Source organism: Myotis yumanensis, unplaced genomic scaffold, assembly GCF_028538775.1.
Source record: "Myotis yumanensis isolate MYYU_CA2020_CCGP unplaced genomic scaffold, mMyoYum1.0.hap1 SCAF_14, whole genome shotgun sequence".
In the NCBI taxonomy this organism is placed as follows: Eukaryota; Metazoa; Chordata; class Mammalia; order Chiroptera; family Vespertilionidae; genus Myotis; species Myotis yumanensis.
In genome coordinates this window covers 28268587-28284097 of record NW_027223765.1, presented here as the reverse complement: position 1 = coordinate 28284097, position 15511 = coordinate 28268587, and the positions used below count along the sequence as shown (strand labels likewise).

The window sequence follows — 15511 nt, the reverse complement described above, 5'->3', positions numbered from 1 at the left end:
GTCACCTTTCACCAGAAGACTCCACAATTCCACTTCTTAAATAATAATAAAAATTCTCCTTCCTAGATGGTGTTGCTTAATTGTTAAAGCATTGGCCCGTCCATTGAAGGGCTGTGGATTCACCAAAGGGCACATCCTGGGTTGCAGGTTTGATCCCTGGCCCCTGTGGGAGGCAGCTGATTCATGTGTCTCTCCCACATCGATGTTTCTCTCTCTCTCTCTCTCTCTCTCCCTCTTCCTCTCTCTCCCTCCCCCCCTCTTCTTCTCTCTCTTTCCTCCCCTCCCTCCTTTCCACTCTCTCTAAAAATCAATGGAAAAAATATCCCCGGGTGAGGATTAACAACAGCAAAAAAATTTTCCGTAAACTTAAGGAAATACAAATGTCCACTAACTCATAGTTTTGTTGTTTGTTTGTAATTCTCTTGGTATAGGTTTAATTTATATTCCTGTCAAAGCTTCTGATAAAACTCAGTCAAGCAGAGAAAAGAATTCACCAAAATGAACCTTTCATGAAGGGACTATATGCAGAGTCATGGGCAGGTTAAAGGAGCAAACAAGGGTATAGTGAGGAACTGAGAATGAGCAACAGAATAATACTGTTACCATTCTAAGACCAAAGGGACAAGGGGAGGAATAGAGTTACGGGAGCCGATACTCTAATACTATGGAGAAGGGGCTATATAGAGAGAGATATAGTTACTGTGCTGAAACAGAAAGTGGGGGAAATGCCAACTTATCTCTCCTCTCCCCTCTCATCTCTTGGCAGGCTATACTTTGGCCAGACCAACTCAGAAGCTAGTCAGGAAAGGGGACCCAAAAGATGGAGTTTGTAGGAGTCAGAGCAGGGCCAAGAATGAATCAAGGGGTAAGAGCAGGGGTCCTCAAACTACGGCCCGTGGGCCACATGCAAATACAAATATTGTATTTGTTCCCGTTTTGTTTTTTTACTTCAAAATAAGATATGTGCAGTGTGCATAGGAATTTGTTCATAGTTTTTTTTTAAACTATAGTCTGGCCCTCCAATGGTCTGAGGGACAGTGAACTGGACAACTGTTTAAAAAGTTTGAGGACCCCTGGGTAAGAGTAAGAAGTGGATTGAAAACTGGTATTAAAACAGAACATTTTAGCCCAGCCGGCGTGGCTCAGTGGTTAGCATTGACCTGTGAACCAGGAGGTCATGGTTCGATTCCCGGTTAGGGCACATGCCTGGGTTTCAGGCTTGATCCCAATGTGGGGCGGGCAGGAAGCAGCTAATCAATGATTCTCTCTCATAATTGATGTTTTTATCTCTCTCCCTTCTTCTCTGAAATCAATAAAAATATATTAAAAAATAAACCAGAACATTTTATTAGAAATATAGTTTTAAAATTGAATATTTGAATTTTACAAACTATAAATAGGAATATACAATGTTGGATATCTATATAATAAAAGCATAAGAGACTGTTACGATGGAACGACCAGAACGACTGGTTGCTATGATGCGCACTGACCACCAGGGGGCAGATGCTCATCACAGGAGCTGCACCCTGGTGGTCAGTGCGTTCCCACAGGGGAAGCGCTGCTCAGCCAGAAGACGGGCTCACGGCTGGTGAGTGTAGCGGGGGTGGCGGGAGCCTCTCACACCTCCGTAGCAGTGAGCTGAGCAGTAAGGAGCAGCGAGCAGGTGGGCGGTAAGGAGTGAGGGGTCCCAGACTGCGATAGGGCTGTCCAACTGCCGGCTTAGGCCCGATCCCCACGGGGAACAGGTCTAAGCCAGCAGGCGGACATCCCCCGAGGAGGTCTGAGACTTCAAGAAGGTGCAGGCCAGGCTGAGGGACCCTCCCTCCCCCGCAAGTGCACGAATTTTGTGCACTGGGCCACTAGTTATGTATAATGGTCTTGGTTAAATATAAAAAACAATTAAGAATCCTCCTTCTCATGAGCACTTTTTCAAAGGAACAAAAACATGTAGTAGATGAGTTTAAGGATAACCAGACCCTCATGAAAATTAAAGCAAGCTCAAAGACCCTGAATATAAATCATAACCAAACTTCATATTCTGAACATGGGAAATCTACACTAATAAAAGAGAAATATGGTAATTGGCGTACGACCACTACCCTTCCCATTGGCTAATCAGTGAGTATATGCAAATTAACTGTCAGCCAAGATGGCGGCCGGCAGCCAGGCAGCTGGAAGCTAACAGGAGGCTTGCTTGCTGTGGACTCCAACGTTCCCCGGCCTCTGAGCTTCAGTTGGAAACATAGTAACATTTATAGAAGATAAACAAAAGCCCAGAAAGCTCCTGTCAGTCAGCCAGGATCTCAGAGCTGGAGTCGCAACATTGTTTCGAATACAGAAAACAAAGGCCAGAAACCTGCTTTCAGCCGAGCCTCAGAGAGAAAGCCGGCTCTCAGCTCCAGAGACAGCCATAGAAGGTAAATAAATGCCAGAATAAAAAAAAAAGAAAAAAAGGAGAGGTTTGGAGCTTCAGTCGCCCGCCAGCCTGAAAACGGCCCTCAGCCCCTCACACAGACTGGCCAGGCACCCCAGTGGGGACCCCGACCCTGAAGCAACAAGATGGCGGCTAATTTGCATACTGAAGGCAGGCGGCAGCAGGCAAGGCTGTCTGCGGTCTGGGGCCCGGATCTGTGACCCTGCCGGGCGGGATCAGTGGAGCCACGAGGCCTCCCGGCACCGGGATCAGCGTGACAAGGGGCAACGCCCAAACCCCCTGATTGCCCTGCGGCTCTGTGAGTGACAGGGGGCAGCGCCCAAACCCCCTGATTGCCCTGCGGCTCTGTGTGTGACAGGGGGCAGCGCCCAAACCCCCTGATTGCCCTGCGGCTCTGTGTATGACAGGGGGCGGGGCCACAACCTCCCTATCCGCCCTGCTCTGTTCGTGACAGGGGAAGGCGCCCCAACCCCCTGATCAGCCCTGCTCTGTGCCTGATAGGGGGGAGCTCCCCAATCCCCTGATCGCCCTGCGGCTCTGTGTGTGACAGGGGAAGGCGCCCCAACTCCCTGATCGGCCCTGCTCTGTGTGTGACAGGGGAAGGCGCCCCAACTCCCCCCCCCCCCCCCCGGCCCTGCTCTGTGTGTGACGGGGTAGAACCATAACCTCCCCATCGGCCTTGCACTAAGTGTGACAGTGGCTACGCCCCAACCCCCTGATCGGCCCTGCTCTGTGCGTGACGGGGGAGCTCCTCAACCCCCCCCACCCCCACGGGCCCTGCTCTGTGTGTGACAGGGTAGAGCCATAGCCTCCCCATCGGCCCTGCCCTGAGTGTGACAGTGGCGGCGCCCCAACCCCCTGATCGGCCCTGCTCTGTGGGTGATAGAGGGTGGCGCCCCAACCCCCTGATCCGCCCTGCTCTGTGTGTGACAGGGGGCGGTGCCCTAACTCCCCTATTGGTCCTACTCTGTGCATGACAGGGGGGAGCTCCCCAACCCCCTGATGGCCCTGCTCTGTGTGTGACAGGGGGCAGCGCCCAACCCCCTGATTGGCCCTGCTCTGTGTGTGACAGGGTACGGAGCCCCAACCCCCCTGATGGTCCCTGCTCTGTGCGTGACAGGGGGCAGCGCCCCAACCCCCTGATTGGCCCTGCTTTGTGCGTGACAGGGGGTGGCGCCACAACCTCCCCATCGACCCTGCCTTGAGTGTGACAGGGGGCGGTGCCCGACCAGGGGCTGCACCTAGGGATTGGGCCTGCCCTCTGCCACCCAGGAGCAGGCCTAAGCCAATAGGTTGTTATCTCCCGAGGGGTCCCAGACTGCGAGAGGGCACAGGCGGGGCTGGGGGACCTCCCTCCCCCCCCCCTGCACAAATTTTTGTGCACCGGGCCTCTAGTTGTTATTATAATTAAAAATCTATTTCATATGGTGTTAGAAGTCAGGATAGTGGTTACCTTAGGGTGGCAGTGAGGGCACTGGTTTTGTTTCTTGATAATGGGTGCTAGCTATACAGATGTGCTCATGTTATGAAAACTCATTGATCGGTGCATTTGTGATCTTTGTGTACATGTTTTTGTGTGTAAATACTACGTTAATATATTTTTCTGTCCTTCTTTAAGGTATCCCCTCTAATAGTCAACAGGATTTATTGGCACCAAAAAAAAAACCCAGAAATGAAAGGCAGACCTAGCTTCAAGGAATTTATAGTGAGAAACTAAGAATGAGCAACAGAATAATACTGTTCCTATAGATACAGTAACTATATCTCTCTTTCAGAAAAAGACTAGTGCAGTAGGTGTTGATAGGAACCACCTCTTATTAAACCAAATATTTAGACATAAAATTAAGAATATTAACAAGCAATATATCAGGTTATGAAGAATGCTATAGTAAAAACAGATCCTGGTTATAGAAGGTGCTTCAGTGACTGTGGGTGGGCAAAGGAAAGTTGAGTGGCTCCTCCCTTCTGCTTCAGTGGGAATAGCTCTGTTTTATCTGTTTTATACTATGAGTTCTGTGTTAATTTTCATTTAACAAAAGGATTTTGCTACTAAAACAATTCTCCTAGAAATAAGACCTCTAGATTTGTATACCGCAATTGACATATATTACAGTTGGAAATTTTTTTTTTAAATATATTTTATTGATTTTTTACAGAGAGGAAGGGAGAGGGTTAGAGAGCTAGAAACATCGATGAGAGAGAAACATCGACCAGCTGCCTCCTGCACACCCCCTACTGGGGATGTGCACGCAACCTAGGTACATGCCCTTGACCGGAATCAAACCTGGGACCTTTCAGTCCGCAGGCCGACGCTCTATCCACTGAGCCAAACCGGTTAGGGCTACAGTTGGAAAATTTTAAAAAACCTCTGAAACTCTAAGAATAAAACACATTTAAAAAAGGAAATGAAAATTACCTGAAGTAAAGGGATAAAATCCTCCTGTTCTAGAGAGCTGCAGCTGGGCTTTGCGAGAAGACAGATAAACTTAGAGGCATCATCATGATGATTATTCAGCAACCTATAAAAGAAACAACTGCTTACGAAGGTCGGCTATGATGAACAATGACTGCAACAACAGCTGGTAATTTCAGTCTGATCTGGAAGCCATTTAGATCAAGAATCAAGTGCTTTCCTTTCAATGATTAAATAAAGGGAAAATTCCATGCTTTTGATTTTGTCAAAGGAACATCTAAATAAAAGCTCAACAAGATGGTATATTATTTTTGTAGAATGCTTCTGGGCTGAGACCACAGAGTCAACTGCACTAATGCAGATAACAATATACTGCAGGAGAATATTCATTCAGGTTTAGCACAGAACACCTGGGACCAGAACTCCAGCGCTACCCATCAGTCAGGAAGGGCCATTGTGAACCACATGAGACAGAAACCTCTGTTTGCCCAGATTAGCAGACATATTCAGGGCCAACCTGATAGGCGGCTTTTGAAATTACACTTTGAAGGATCAGGCTTAAGACAGAGAGAGACGGGGGGGGGGGGCGGGGGGGGGGGAGGGAGAGTGAGAGAGACAGACAGACAGACAGACAGACACTATTATTAAGGCTTTGAGGTCCAAGAATGCCTCACATCCAACTAATTGCTGGACATTTCCATTTGGATTCTATGCTCTGACAGCAAAGTCAAAATATCAAAAACAAAATTTAAAACCTTCCTCCTAAAGCAAGTCCTTTTCATGGATGTTTATTTTTGTTAACAGTGGTACCATCCTGAGTCATTTGGGCTTGAAATTATTTCAGACTTATTTCTCATCCTTATTCTCTATAACCAATTAGTTACCAAATTTTCTTGTTTTCTTAATTATTTATTGAATGCTAATTGTGTGTCAGGCACTTGTCTGGCCTTGAGGATACTTGGGATACTAAGAAAATAAGATGCTGTTTTGTACCCTGTGAAAAAAGCTTATAATGTAGGGAGAGAGCTACACAAATAAGGTTACACTCCCGTGTGACAGCCATGACAGAAGTAATAAGCACAGGGTGTCATAGAAGGACGCAGAGGGCCAGTGAGATTCCCTAAAAAGGGGAAATAGGAAAGGTTGCTGTGGGTCACGAGGGTCACATGTAGATGCCTGGTGTGAGAGTGCACGGAATATGTGGGCAACTACAAGTGCTGGAGTGGTAAGAGATGGACACAAGCATGTAGGATCGGATGTTGGAGGCCCGTTTTATGTTAGATCAAGATGCCTGCACTTTAGCCAATTTCACAGAAGAATTTTAACTTGGACAGTGACATGACCAGATATATTTTTTAGAAATATCAAGCAAATATTTAACCAAGGGTCTGAGCACGGATACTGGGGTGGGAGATGGAAAGGGGGCAAATGTGGTTGAAATGAAAGAATGTAGTAATTGTTAGGGGTGTGTGCGGAGCATGGGGGAGGGAGTAAAAGGGAGAAATCCATGACGACTCCCAGGTTTCTAGCTTGGACCACGAGGTGCTTGGAATACAGGATGGGAATACTGGAGACCTGAGGAATATTTCCTCAAAATGTTTTAGGCCAGTGGTCGGCAAACTCATTAGTCAACAGAGCCAAATATCAACAGTACGAGTGAAATTTCTTTTGAGAGCCAAATTTTTTAAACTTAAAGTATATAGGTAGGTACACTGTTATTAATTAGGGTACTCCTAAGGCTTAGGAAGAGCCACACTCAAGGGGCCAAAGAGCCGCATGTGGCTCTCGAGCCGCAGTTTGCCGACCACGGTTTTAGGCAACTATTCCTTCCTTTCTATTTCCATTGCCCCCTCAAGTACAATTTTCATTATTTCATGCTGAGACTGCTAGAAAGTACGAGGGTCATAAAAGGCTTCACTGTTCACCCAATCTTATATAGACAATTCTTCATTCTAAAGCATCCTTTGATTATATAATTCCCCTTTTCAAAAATGTTCAGTAGCTATCTACCACTTAGAAGAGTAAGTCTAAATGCCTAAGTTGGATATTTAAGGCCCTTTGTAATTAGGCTGCAGCCTGCCTATCTACCTATCTTACTACTTTGCTAAATGAAACTTAAGACTCCAGGCTGCGGGCCTGACCCACTATTCTCTGAGTGCTTCATGGGCATTCTTGCCTCTGTGCCATTTCTCATCCTGTTCCCCTCTCCTAGAATACCACCCCTTCCAACTCTGTTATCTGAATGCTGGACATTCTTTAAGGTCCAGCTAATAACCCACCTCCCTCTTCCAAAAAGCGTTCTCTGACAACTAAATTCCTTAGTGATCTTTGTACTATTTAATTTACAGGTATTATCTATACCACGGTACTGTTAGCTTTCTTTTATCTCTCTGGCACCTAAAGGGCAGGCAAATTTATAGCTCTTTTTTCCTTTAGCACCTAGCACAGCAATGTCCACACAGAAGACTCTCAAAAATGTTTGTGATCTGACTAGCAGATGTATACATAACTAACTTCATTTGTTATTATTAAAGCTATAGTATGATATTTATATTTATCCTCCTTATCATTCTTCAGCATGTTCAAAGCCCCCAAAGTTAATAAATATACTTTCAGAAAAAGACTAGCGCAATAGGTGGTGATCGGAACCACCTCTTAGCATTAAAAAATGGGTGGGATGATCACAGCAAAAAAGCAGTGAGGTCTTTGGAAAGGAGTACGTTTTAAAGAAAGAACAGCACTACTAAAAAAAACCCGTACAGACATGACACATGAGAGATACTCTGAAAGGGAAAAGCCAAGTCAAGTATGGTCTTTTGCTATTAGAAACAAAGATAAAAAACAAAGAAAAGGTGAATTACAGCCAATGCTAGTGGCTGGTGAACTCTATATGGCAGGAGAAAAGAGATGATAAAAGTTGTGAAAGCATGTAGTGAAGGCCTGGGGCGGGGGGAGGGAGGGTTGGGGAGAACGGGTGTGGTTTGGAGGGGGTCAATGGGGAAGAGAAGCAGACATCTGTAATAGTTTCAACAATAAAGATAAGTTTTTTAAAAAGTCGTGAAAGCTGGAGAAAGAAGGTAAACACAGCGATTCTAAACTGGTATTTTCTAGAACTCTTAAGATAAAATATTGCCCTAACTGGTTTGGCTCAGTGGATAGCGCGTCTGCCTGTGGACTCAAGGGTCCCAGGTTCGATTCTGGTCAAGGGCATGTACCTTGGTTGTGGGCACATCCCCAGTGGGGTGTGTGCAGGAGGCAGCTGGTCGATGTTTCTCTCTCATCAATGTTTCTAACTCTCTATCCCTCTCCCTTCCTCTCTGTAAAAAAATCAATAAAATTTATTAAAAAAAGATAAAATATTGTTTTATTAATGGACAAATGACATGTTGTCATAAAAAGGAGAGAAGTAAAGTATAAAAATATGAACAATATTGCTAACTCCATTTGAGAGGATCTATACCACAAAGCTGGTAAATCTAGGAACTCAAACAACAAAATTGTAGAGCAATGTCTTCCCCCTAAAAATGTCCTTATTATAAGAAAAACATGTCAGAGGAGAAAACTGAAATGGGCCGTAGAGCAGAGAAAGAAAGGAGGGCAAAGGCATGGGAACAAGAGCCCATTAGATGTCTACCCACAAACCACCTAGAAGAGGCTACTAACCGTCCACCCAGAAGCATTGGGACAAGAGGGAAATTATTTCCTGTTATGCTGTGACTTTTGTATTTGACTTTTATTGGAAGTCAGCACACATATGTGTATGTCACTATGCTTTGATTCTGTATCATTATTTGCCAGTTATTTTTTGTACTTGAAAGTTTAAAATACTACAGTTTGGTCCAAGATACTTTGTGGAAAGGGTACAATTTGCAAAAAATTACAAAAATAAACACGTCTTTTTCAAGGTCAGTGTGGTAACTCAAACTATCACGCTAAATTGCTTAATCTCCCAAAATAACATACTTAAAAGGCTTTAAGAGCTCAGAGAGGAGTTCCCACTAGAGGGCACTCTAACTATTTTCTATCTGGCCAGGAGATAAAGCTTTACTACAGTCGTTCCGCGGGTTTGGTTGATTTGCATATTAGGCTTTTATTATATAGGATAAATAGTTTCTTCCAGTTCCTAAAATAAAGATTTGTGCTTCATGTCTTCCCCCCCTTTTGCCGTCTCTTTTCCCTAGAGATACAATTAAAATGATTCATCTCAATAAAGGAATACATCGGTTGTGGCCGCTGCTGCTCTATCTACCAACATAAATATCCATCCTATCTCAGTGACATAGTCTTAAGACAAAAACACTGGCCATTACTTTCCTCAATATTGTGCAGCTAACTGTAGGCAAATCAAGCTGGATACTAGTTTTCCTTTGCTACAGTCAGCCTCAGGCTCACAAACATAGGGTCTGAGAATATTCAAAATAACAGAATATAAGTAGTTATAGTTCTCTCTGGCTCTAATCTTTTACAGAATAGACTATTTCTTTTTTTAAATTTCCCAGCTTTCTCAAAATTTTCTCTTAAACAATCATAATTCACTTCTTGTTGCTTTCCCAGATTGCTAGATGGTTTTTGTCAACAATGCTGAACTCATTGGCTGAAGATACTTCTGACAAATTATCTCTATGCAATATCCCTATTTCTTCTACCCTTGAGTAACACTCCAGCTGAGGTCTTTTCAGGCCTGGTACCTACCAGGATGAAAGTATTTAGCTGAATGAAAGCTAGAACACCTACACATTTCAAGTTCCTGAATTCTCCTGTTATACTGTATGCTGATTTAAAATAACAGTAATAGTGATTAATAGACAATCAGAGCAACCAGCTGAAGTCCTGGCCTTTTTGTGTGTGTGTATTTTTCCCACTGATTTTGTTAGAGAGTGGGAGGAGAGAAGGGGGGGGGGGGGGGGGAGAGAAACAGTGATGTGAGAGAGACACATCGATGGGTTGCTTCCCACATGCACCGCGACAGGGGTGGGGAAACTGTAACCCAGGTACATGCCTTTGACTGGGAATTGAACCTGTGACCCCTTGATTCTCGGGCCAACACTCTAATTGCTGAGTGAAACTGGTCAGGGCTGAAGTCCTAGTTTTAATGGTGGGGAAGAGGGAGGGAATCCAAGCCAACCTCCCTACTGTTCAGACCCTAGGCTCTATTTTCTTTCCCCAAGTTCTGCTGGAAATACTCTAAGGGCAAAGAATAATTCCTTTGCTGATTTACTCCTGGCTAATTAGTATTTTGTTTTTGGTATTTCTAGCCTCAAAGTAATTCCCTTTTAGGAAAGTTGTAGATTTACCCAGCAGTTTTCGGTTTGCTATAGGAGAGGTGAAATGGTGATAATGACTCTGACTTTGGAGTGTCATCCTGATGGTGCATGAGGAATGATTCTCCTAGGGCCCTTTCAGTCCTTGGTATCTGAACAATTTAGAACTACTCCCTGTAATAAGATGACTAAAATCCACCTGGAAAACATGAATCATTTGTAACTTTTAGCTTTGGTGTGGTCCTTCAAAAGTTCATGAACCAGTAGTCTTATACCCCCTGATTACTTCAGCAATGCACAAAGAATTTGGTCAACTCAACTTGCTGCTAGATTTTAAAAAATAAGAATACATTTATTCATCACCTAATATGTTCTTAAACATTATACTACTAAGGGCTTTTAGGTGTCATGAAGGGATTAGAAAGTATCTGTAAGCTGAATTATGCTGCTATTACTGTATATGTGAATTTTATTTTTTACTTTTTAAATTCAGCTGTCAGTTCCTTCCATGACCTTGAGTTTGGGGCTTTTTTTTTAATCCTCACCCAAGGATATAGTTTCCATTGACTTTAAAAATATATATATTCTTATTGATTTCAGAGAGGAAGGGAGAGGGAGAGAGAGAATCATTGATTGGCTGCCTCCTGCATGCCCCCCGCTGGGTTTTGAGCCTGCAACCTGGGCATGTGCCCCTGACCAGAATCGAACCTGGGACTCTTCAATACGCAGGCTGATGCTATAGCCAAACCAGCTCTATTGACTCTTTTAGAGAGAGTGGAAAGGAGGGAGGAGAGGGAGAGGGAGAGAGAGAGGGAGAGAGAGAAAGAGAGAAACATTGATGTGAGAGAAACACATCGATTGCTTGCCTCCTGCATGTGCCCTGATCAGGGACAGGGATCAAGCCTGCAACTGAGGTAGGTGCCCTTGACTGGGAATTGAACCCGCGACCCTTCAGTCCACATGCTGATGCTCCAACCCATGAGTCAAACCAGCCAGGGCTATATGTGAATTATTAAATGATGATGATGATAATAGGTGAATAGCATTTCCCAACAGTTTACCAGGAAGGGTATCTAGACCAGAAAAGGTGAAAAGAACATAAAGAAAGCTGATCAGTTAAAAGAGGCAGAAGGAGCCAGCTGTGACATGCTCTTATATAAAATATATCAAGAAATAACTTCTAAAGAAGAAAGCAGGGAGGGAAAAAAAAGAAGAAAGTTGGGTTTGAATTCAAGAAAATTTGTCAAGATGTTAAAATCTAGGAGAGTCTTGATATATATACTATTTGTTCCTTAACTGGAGCTTTCAAAAAGTAACAATAAACATTTTTTACAATTCAGTTATTTTTAATGAATCAACTGGACACAATTCTAAATTGGATCATATGAGAATGGAAGCTGTATTTGCTTGTGATACAAGTGGTTTGCTCTTACATTACTATGACAAGAGTCAAATCCTAAGACTCAAATTTAACAAGTAAAACTGAAACTATCAAATGGTTATTTTAGAGGTATTTCTGAAGATCTAATTTACTGCTTAGAGACATATAAGATAAAGGCTTATGAAAAGGATTTGTGTGTGGGTATAAATGGCTGTGAATCATTGAATTTTACTTGTGGAAATAAAGGGTAAAGGAAGATTAATAAATGAATAAAATAAGTGTGCTTTATAAAGCATGTCATGAGGACCAGACAATTCTTAGCCTAGCCTCAGAGAAACTGCTCACATACTTACTTTCTCCACAAGGCAATAAATGACTGTGCTGACACAAATCCTGTCTTCTCTCCCCCTGCAGCCCTGAACATGGGAGCTTTCCAATAGAGAGGACAGCCACAGACCTGCAAATAAAACATAAATACAGTGTTAGCCAAGGGGCAGGGAAGAGATAACATGGCCAAAGAAAGGGCTTTTGGCTTTTGTGGCTTTTACTCTTCAGGCCATAGTGGACAAAAGGGCCCTTGGGGGAGCAAAACTGAGACAAAGGCACATTTCTCAGGTAGAGACAGGCGAAACAAAATAGAGGGATGTTTAATGAAGAAAATGGAAATTCATTGACACCTTTTCTCTAAGTTCATTTATAGTGATGCTTCTTTCTCCTATCCTGACATTAAAGTAATCAGTCTTTCCCCTTCCTACCACTCTTACATCATATATTTTCTACCTTCTAGAAAGAAAAAGAAACGATGAAATGTCATGGCTGTGCATGCCCTTCCTTCCTCTGGCAGAAAACTACAATCACCTTTATTACTTGGTCATTTGGTGTTAATACACTCCACTTCTGTCTTCCGCTCTCTCCTTTGCATATGTTAGGCCCCAGGTTCAAGAACAACCAGAAAAGCCTTGACTGCTCAAGAAAGTAGCTATAAATCTATTTGAATGGTTACAATTCAGGTAAAAGATAAAAGTTAAAAATCAAAATGCTACAGTTTATTTATGTATTAGAAGCTACCACAAATTATAAAAGCTACCACATATCATAAAAGCCTTAAGAACTGGGAATGAATACAAAGCAATTACAATACCCTAAAAAGATAATATTTTCTTCCTCCATAAAAAGCTCTTTCTTTCAGTTAAATCTCTAAATGTTACCAATTTTGTATACACATGTAAAACATATTCCCAAACCTGGAACTCTTCAAAGAGACACATCTTGCTATTAAAGAAATTCTTATTATTCATATTAGATGTAGGATCTGTTGAGTCTTCATCATTGAGTTTCTCCATTGGAGGTTGACAAGATGTGAATCCACATTAGGTGAAGTTGTGCCTATTGTGAGGCCTTAGCACAAGGGGGAGCTCTACAGAAGACTGAAGACTAGTCCCAGCCTGCAATTAGTTATGCTGAGAAAGCCCACGCCTGCTGGGTTCATGTCAGAGAGGAGGATATGGAAGGTGAGATGCAAACAAGGGAGGTAAGTACAGAAATAAGATGCTGCTCCTGCCAAGGCCACTAAAGCATGTTCTGCAAGCAGGAGGCAATTTAAGATTTCATAAGTCCAGAGTTCAAATACCTCCACTGAGGTCAAAAATGAGGGAAAAGTGTTGCTTAGCAACCAAACAGATTGTTTATTGTATAAGTTATGATTGCCAAGGTCCAAAGCTCACAATTAATATATTTTGGGTTGTAAACTGTCAAATCCACTTTCCCCAATCCGAATCCTTTCATGCAAAATGGTGGTTTGCCAAGAAAATGCTCTCAGATGTGACAGGCAATTGGCAACTGCTGGGGAAGCTGAAAGAATAGCCTGTATTAAGAAGGTGGAGCTGCAGAGCCACAAACAGCAAGTACACAGAGAGATTGGAACTGACTTGCCAAAGTTCTTGAAAACTCCCACCATTAGTCATTCATGGATTTTTCAGAATTGGAAGGGACTAGGCATCTTTTAGCTCAGCCTTGAGAAGTGGTCACCAGCCCAAGCTGAACACTTTCAAAGGCTGTGTGCTTATCAGCTCCCATGTGGCTATTTACAACATTTATTCCCTTGGACTCCCATTAAAATACATATATGTCAGCTTGTAAGGAGTAATAAGCCACCGAGATTAACAAACATTTATTATGACCCAAAGGCAAAATCCTAAGAGAGAAGGTAGAGAATGGATGTTTTAAAGTAGATTGAAAAGGGTTGACCTATTTTTCTCATAGTGGGGTACCCTGAGCAAACAAGTGTTAGGGTATCAGACCCCTGAAGAAAATGCCAAAGGAAAAAAATGGGAAGGGGCAGTGAATGGCAAGGACTATAGACATTGTACCTTGGCTATTAAAAAAAGAAGTATGGTTGGCCTGTGTCTGCTTAAAAACAAAGAATTAAGATAAAGGTAATGAGGAGATTAATAAGAATCTAAAAAAGTAAATGATATTCATATGAGGGCAACAGAATACAGCCTTTTATAACAGAGGAGAGAACAAGCCAGGGTCAAGACTTTTTACAAAGGAAGAGGATGGATGACAAGTGGGGGTGTACAGGGAGATACAGAAAATGGGTTTAGGAAACTTAGGTTTATAGGAGCAGGCAAGAGTCAACGTGGCAATCAAAGTCATTAGAACAAAGGAAACGTAACACCTATAATTTGATCTAAGAATGGCCTAACAACATAAAGAGCTGAAAGCAAGGTTGTCTAAATACACACAGGAAAATACAATAACCAGTATTTGCTATGTTCTTTAACATTTTAAAATGTCTCCTCTTGTTACTTCGTTTGGTCCCCATGTTGAAGAGGGCAGTGTTTTGTTTGTTTGTTTGTTTTTTAATCACCTGAGGATATTTTCCATTAATTTTTAGAGAGAGTGGAAGTGAGGGGTAAAGACAGAATAACATTGATGTAAGAGAGACACATCAATTGGTTGCCTCCCACACGCGCCTGATCAGGGCCAGGGATTGAGCCTGCAACCCAGGTATGTGCCCTTGACTGGAATCGAACTCCATCAATTGAGCCAAACCGGCTAGGGTGAGGGCAGGTATTTTTATCCCATTCTTCAGATGAAGAACTAAAGGTACAGAGGGTACTTTACAGGCCAGAGGTATGATGAGTCAAGATGATGCTACATCAGCCCAGCTGGTGTGGCTCAGTAGTTGAGTGTTGACCCATGAACCAGGAGGTTGAGGTTTGATTTCCGGTCAGGGCACATGCCTGGGTTATGGGCTCAATTCCCAGTAGGGGGCAGTCAGGAGGCAGCACATTCACTGCCCCTTTCTTGTCATTGATGTTTCTCTCTCTCTTTCTCTCCCTATCCTTTCCTCTCTGAAATCTATAAAAACATATTTAAAGAGAAAAAAAAAAAGATGATGTTACAACAGCCAGAAGAGGAGCTGGAGGGCTTTGTATGGTTCAGAAAACGGTTTCATTCTTTTCCCCCAACTTCCTGCTAGAGGCTCAGTCTCTGACAAATGCTTTTCCTACTGGTCCTCAGTTTCTGTTCCCGCACTGCCTTTGCCCCTCTTAGATTCATTCTCTCATTACTTCTCCATCATCACTTAAAGCTGTGGAAAAAAGTATACACTACACACTGAGCACTTAATCAGAATGGGCATTAATCTCTCCAGCACTATTTGAGGTTCAAGGTGAATAAGCTCAACTTCACCAACAGATGCAGACTTTATGAACACAGAGATTTCTTTGCACTTAAAAAAACAGACCACAGCCTCTAAAGCTATACTTAAATGTCACTAAAAGTATATTGCAATTCAAGCTGGCCTTCCAAATAACTTTATAAACTACAAGAATCCATAAAAATGTTCATTTATTGCTCCAACCACCTCTCCCCTCAATCTCCCTTAAAGGTTATCTTTCTTCTCCTTTTCACATGACCACATCTTGTGAGAACACAAGCATAAAGAGTGCAAGGTATGCAGGTGCATAGTTCCTTCCTAGTGGCAGAGAAGAGCAGTCAGCACAGTCAAG

At 43.0% G+C, this 15511-nt stretch overlaps 1 protein-coding gene across 3 annotated transcripts in view; it reads right to left on the bottom strand.

Moving 5' to 3' along the window:
* The window catches only part of PPP2R3A (protein phosphatase 2 regulatory subunit B''alpha), a 127196-nt gene that overhangs the window by 60636 nt on the left and 51049 nt on the right, over positions 1-15511 (bottom strand). For all 3 annotated transcript variants that reach the window (XM_070433463.1, XM_070433464.1, XM_070433466.1), the window contains 2 exons: positions 11846-11949; positions 4854-4956 (listed from right to left, as the gene is read on the bottom strand). In XM_070433463.1, the coding sequence (XP_070289564.1) occupies positions 4854-4956; positions 11846-11949 (207 nt within the window). The remainder of the gene's footprint in view (positions 1-4853; positions 4957-11845; positions 11950-15511) is intronic.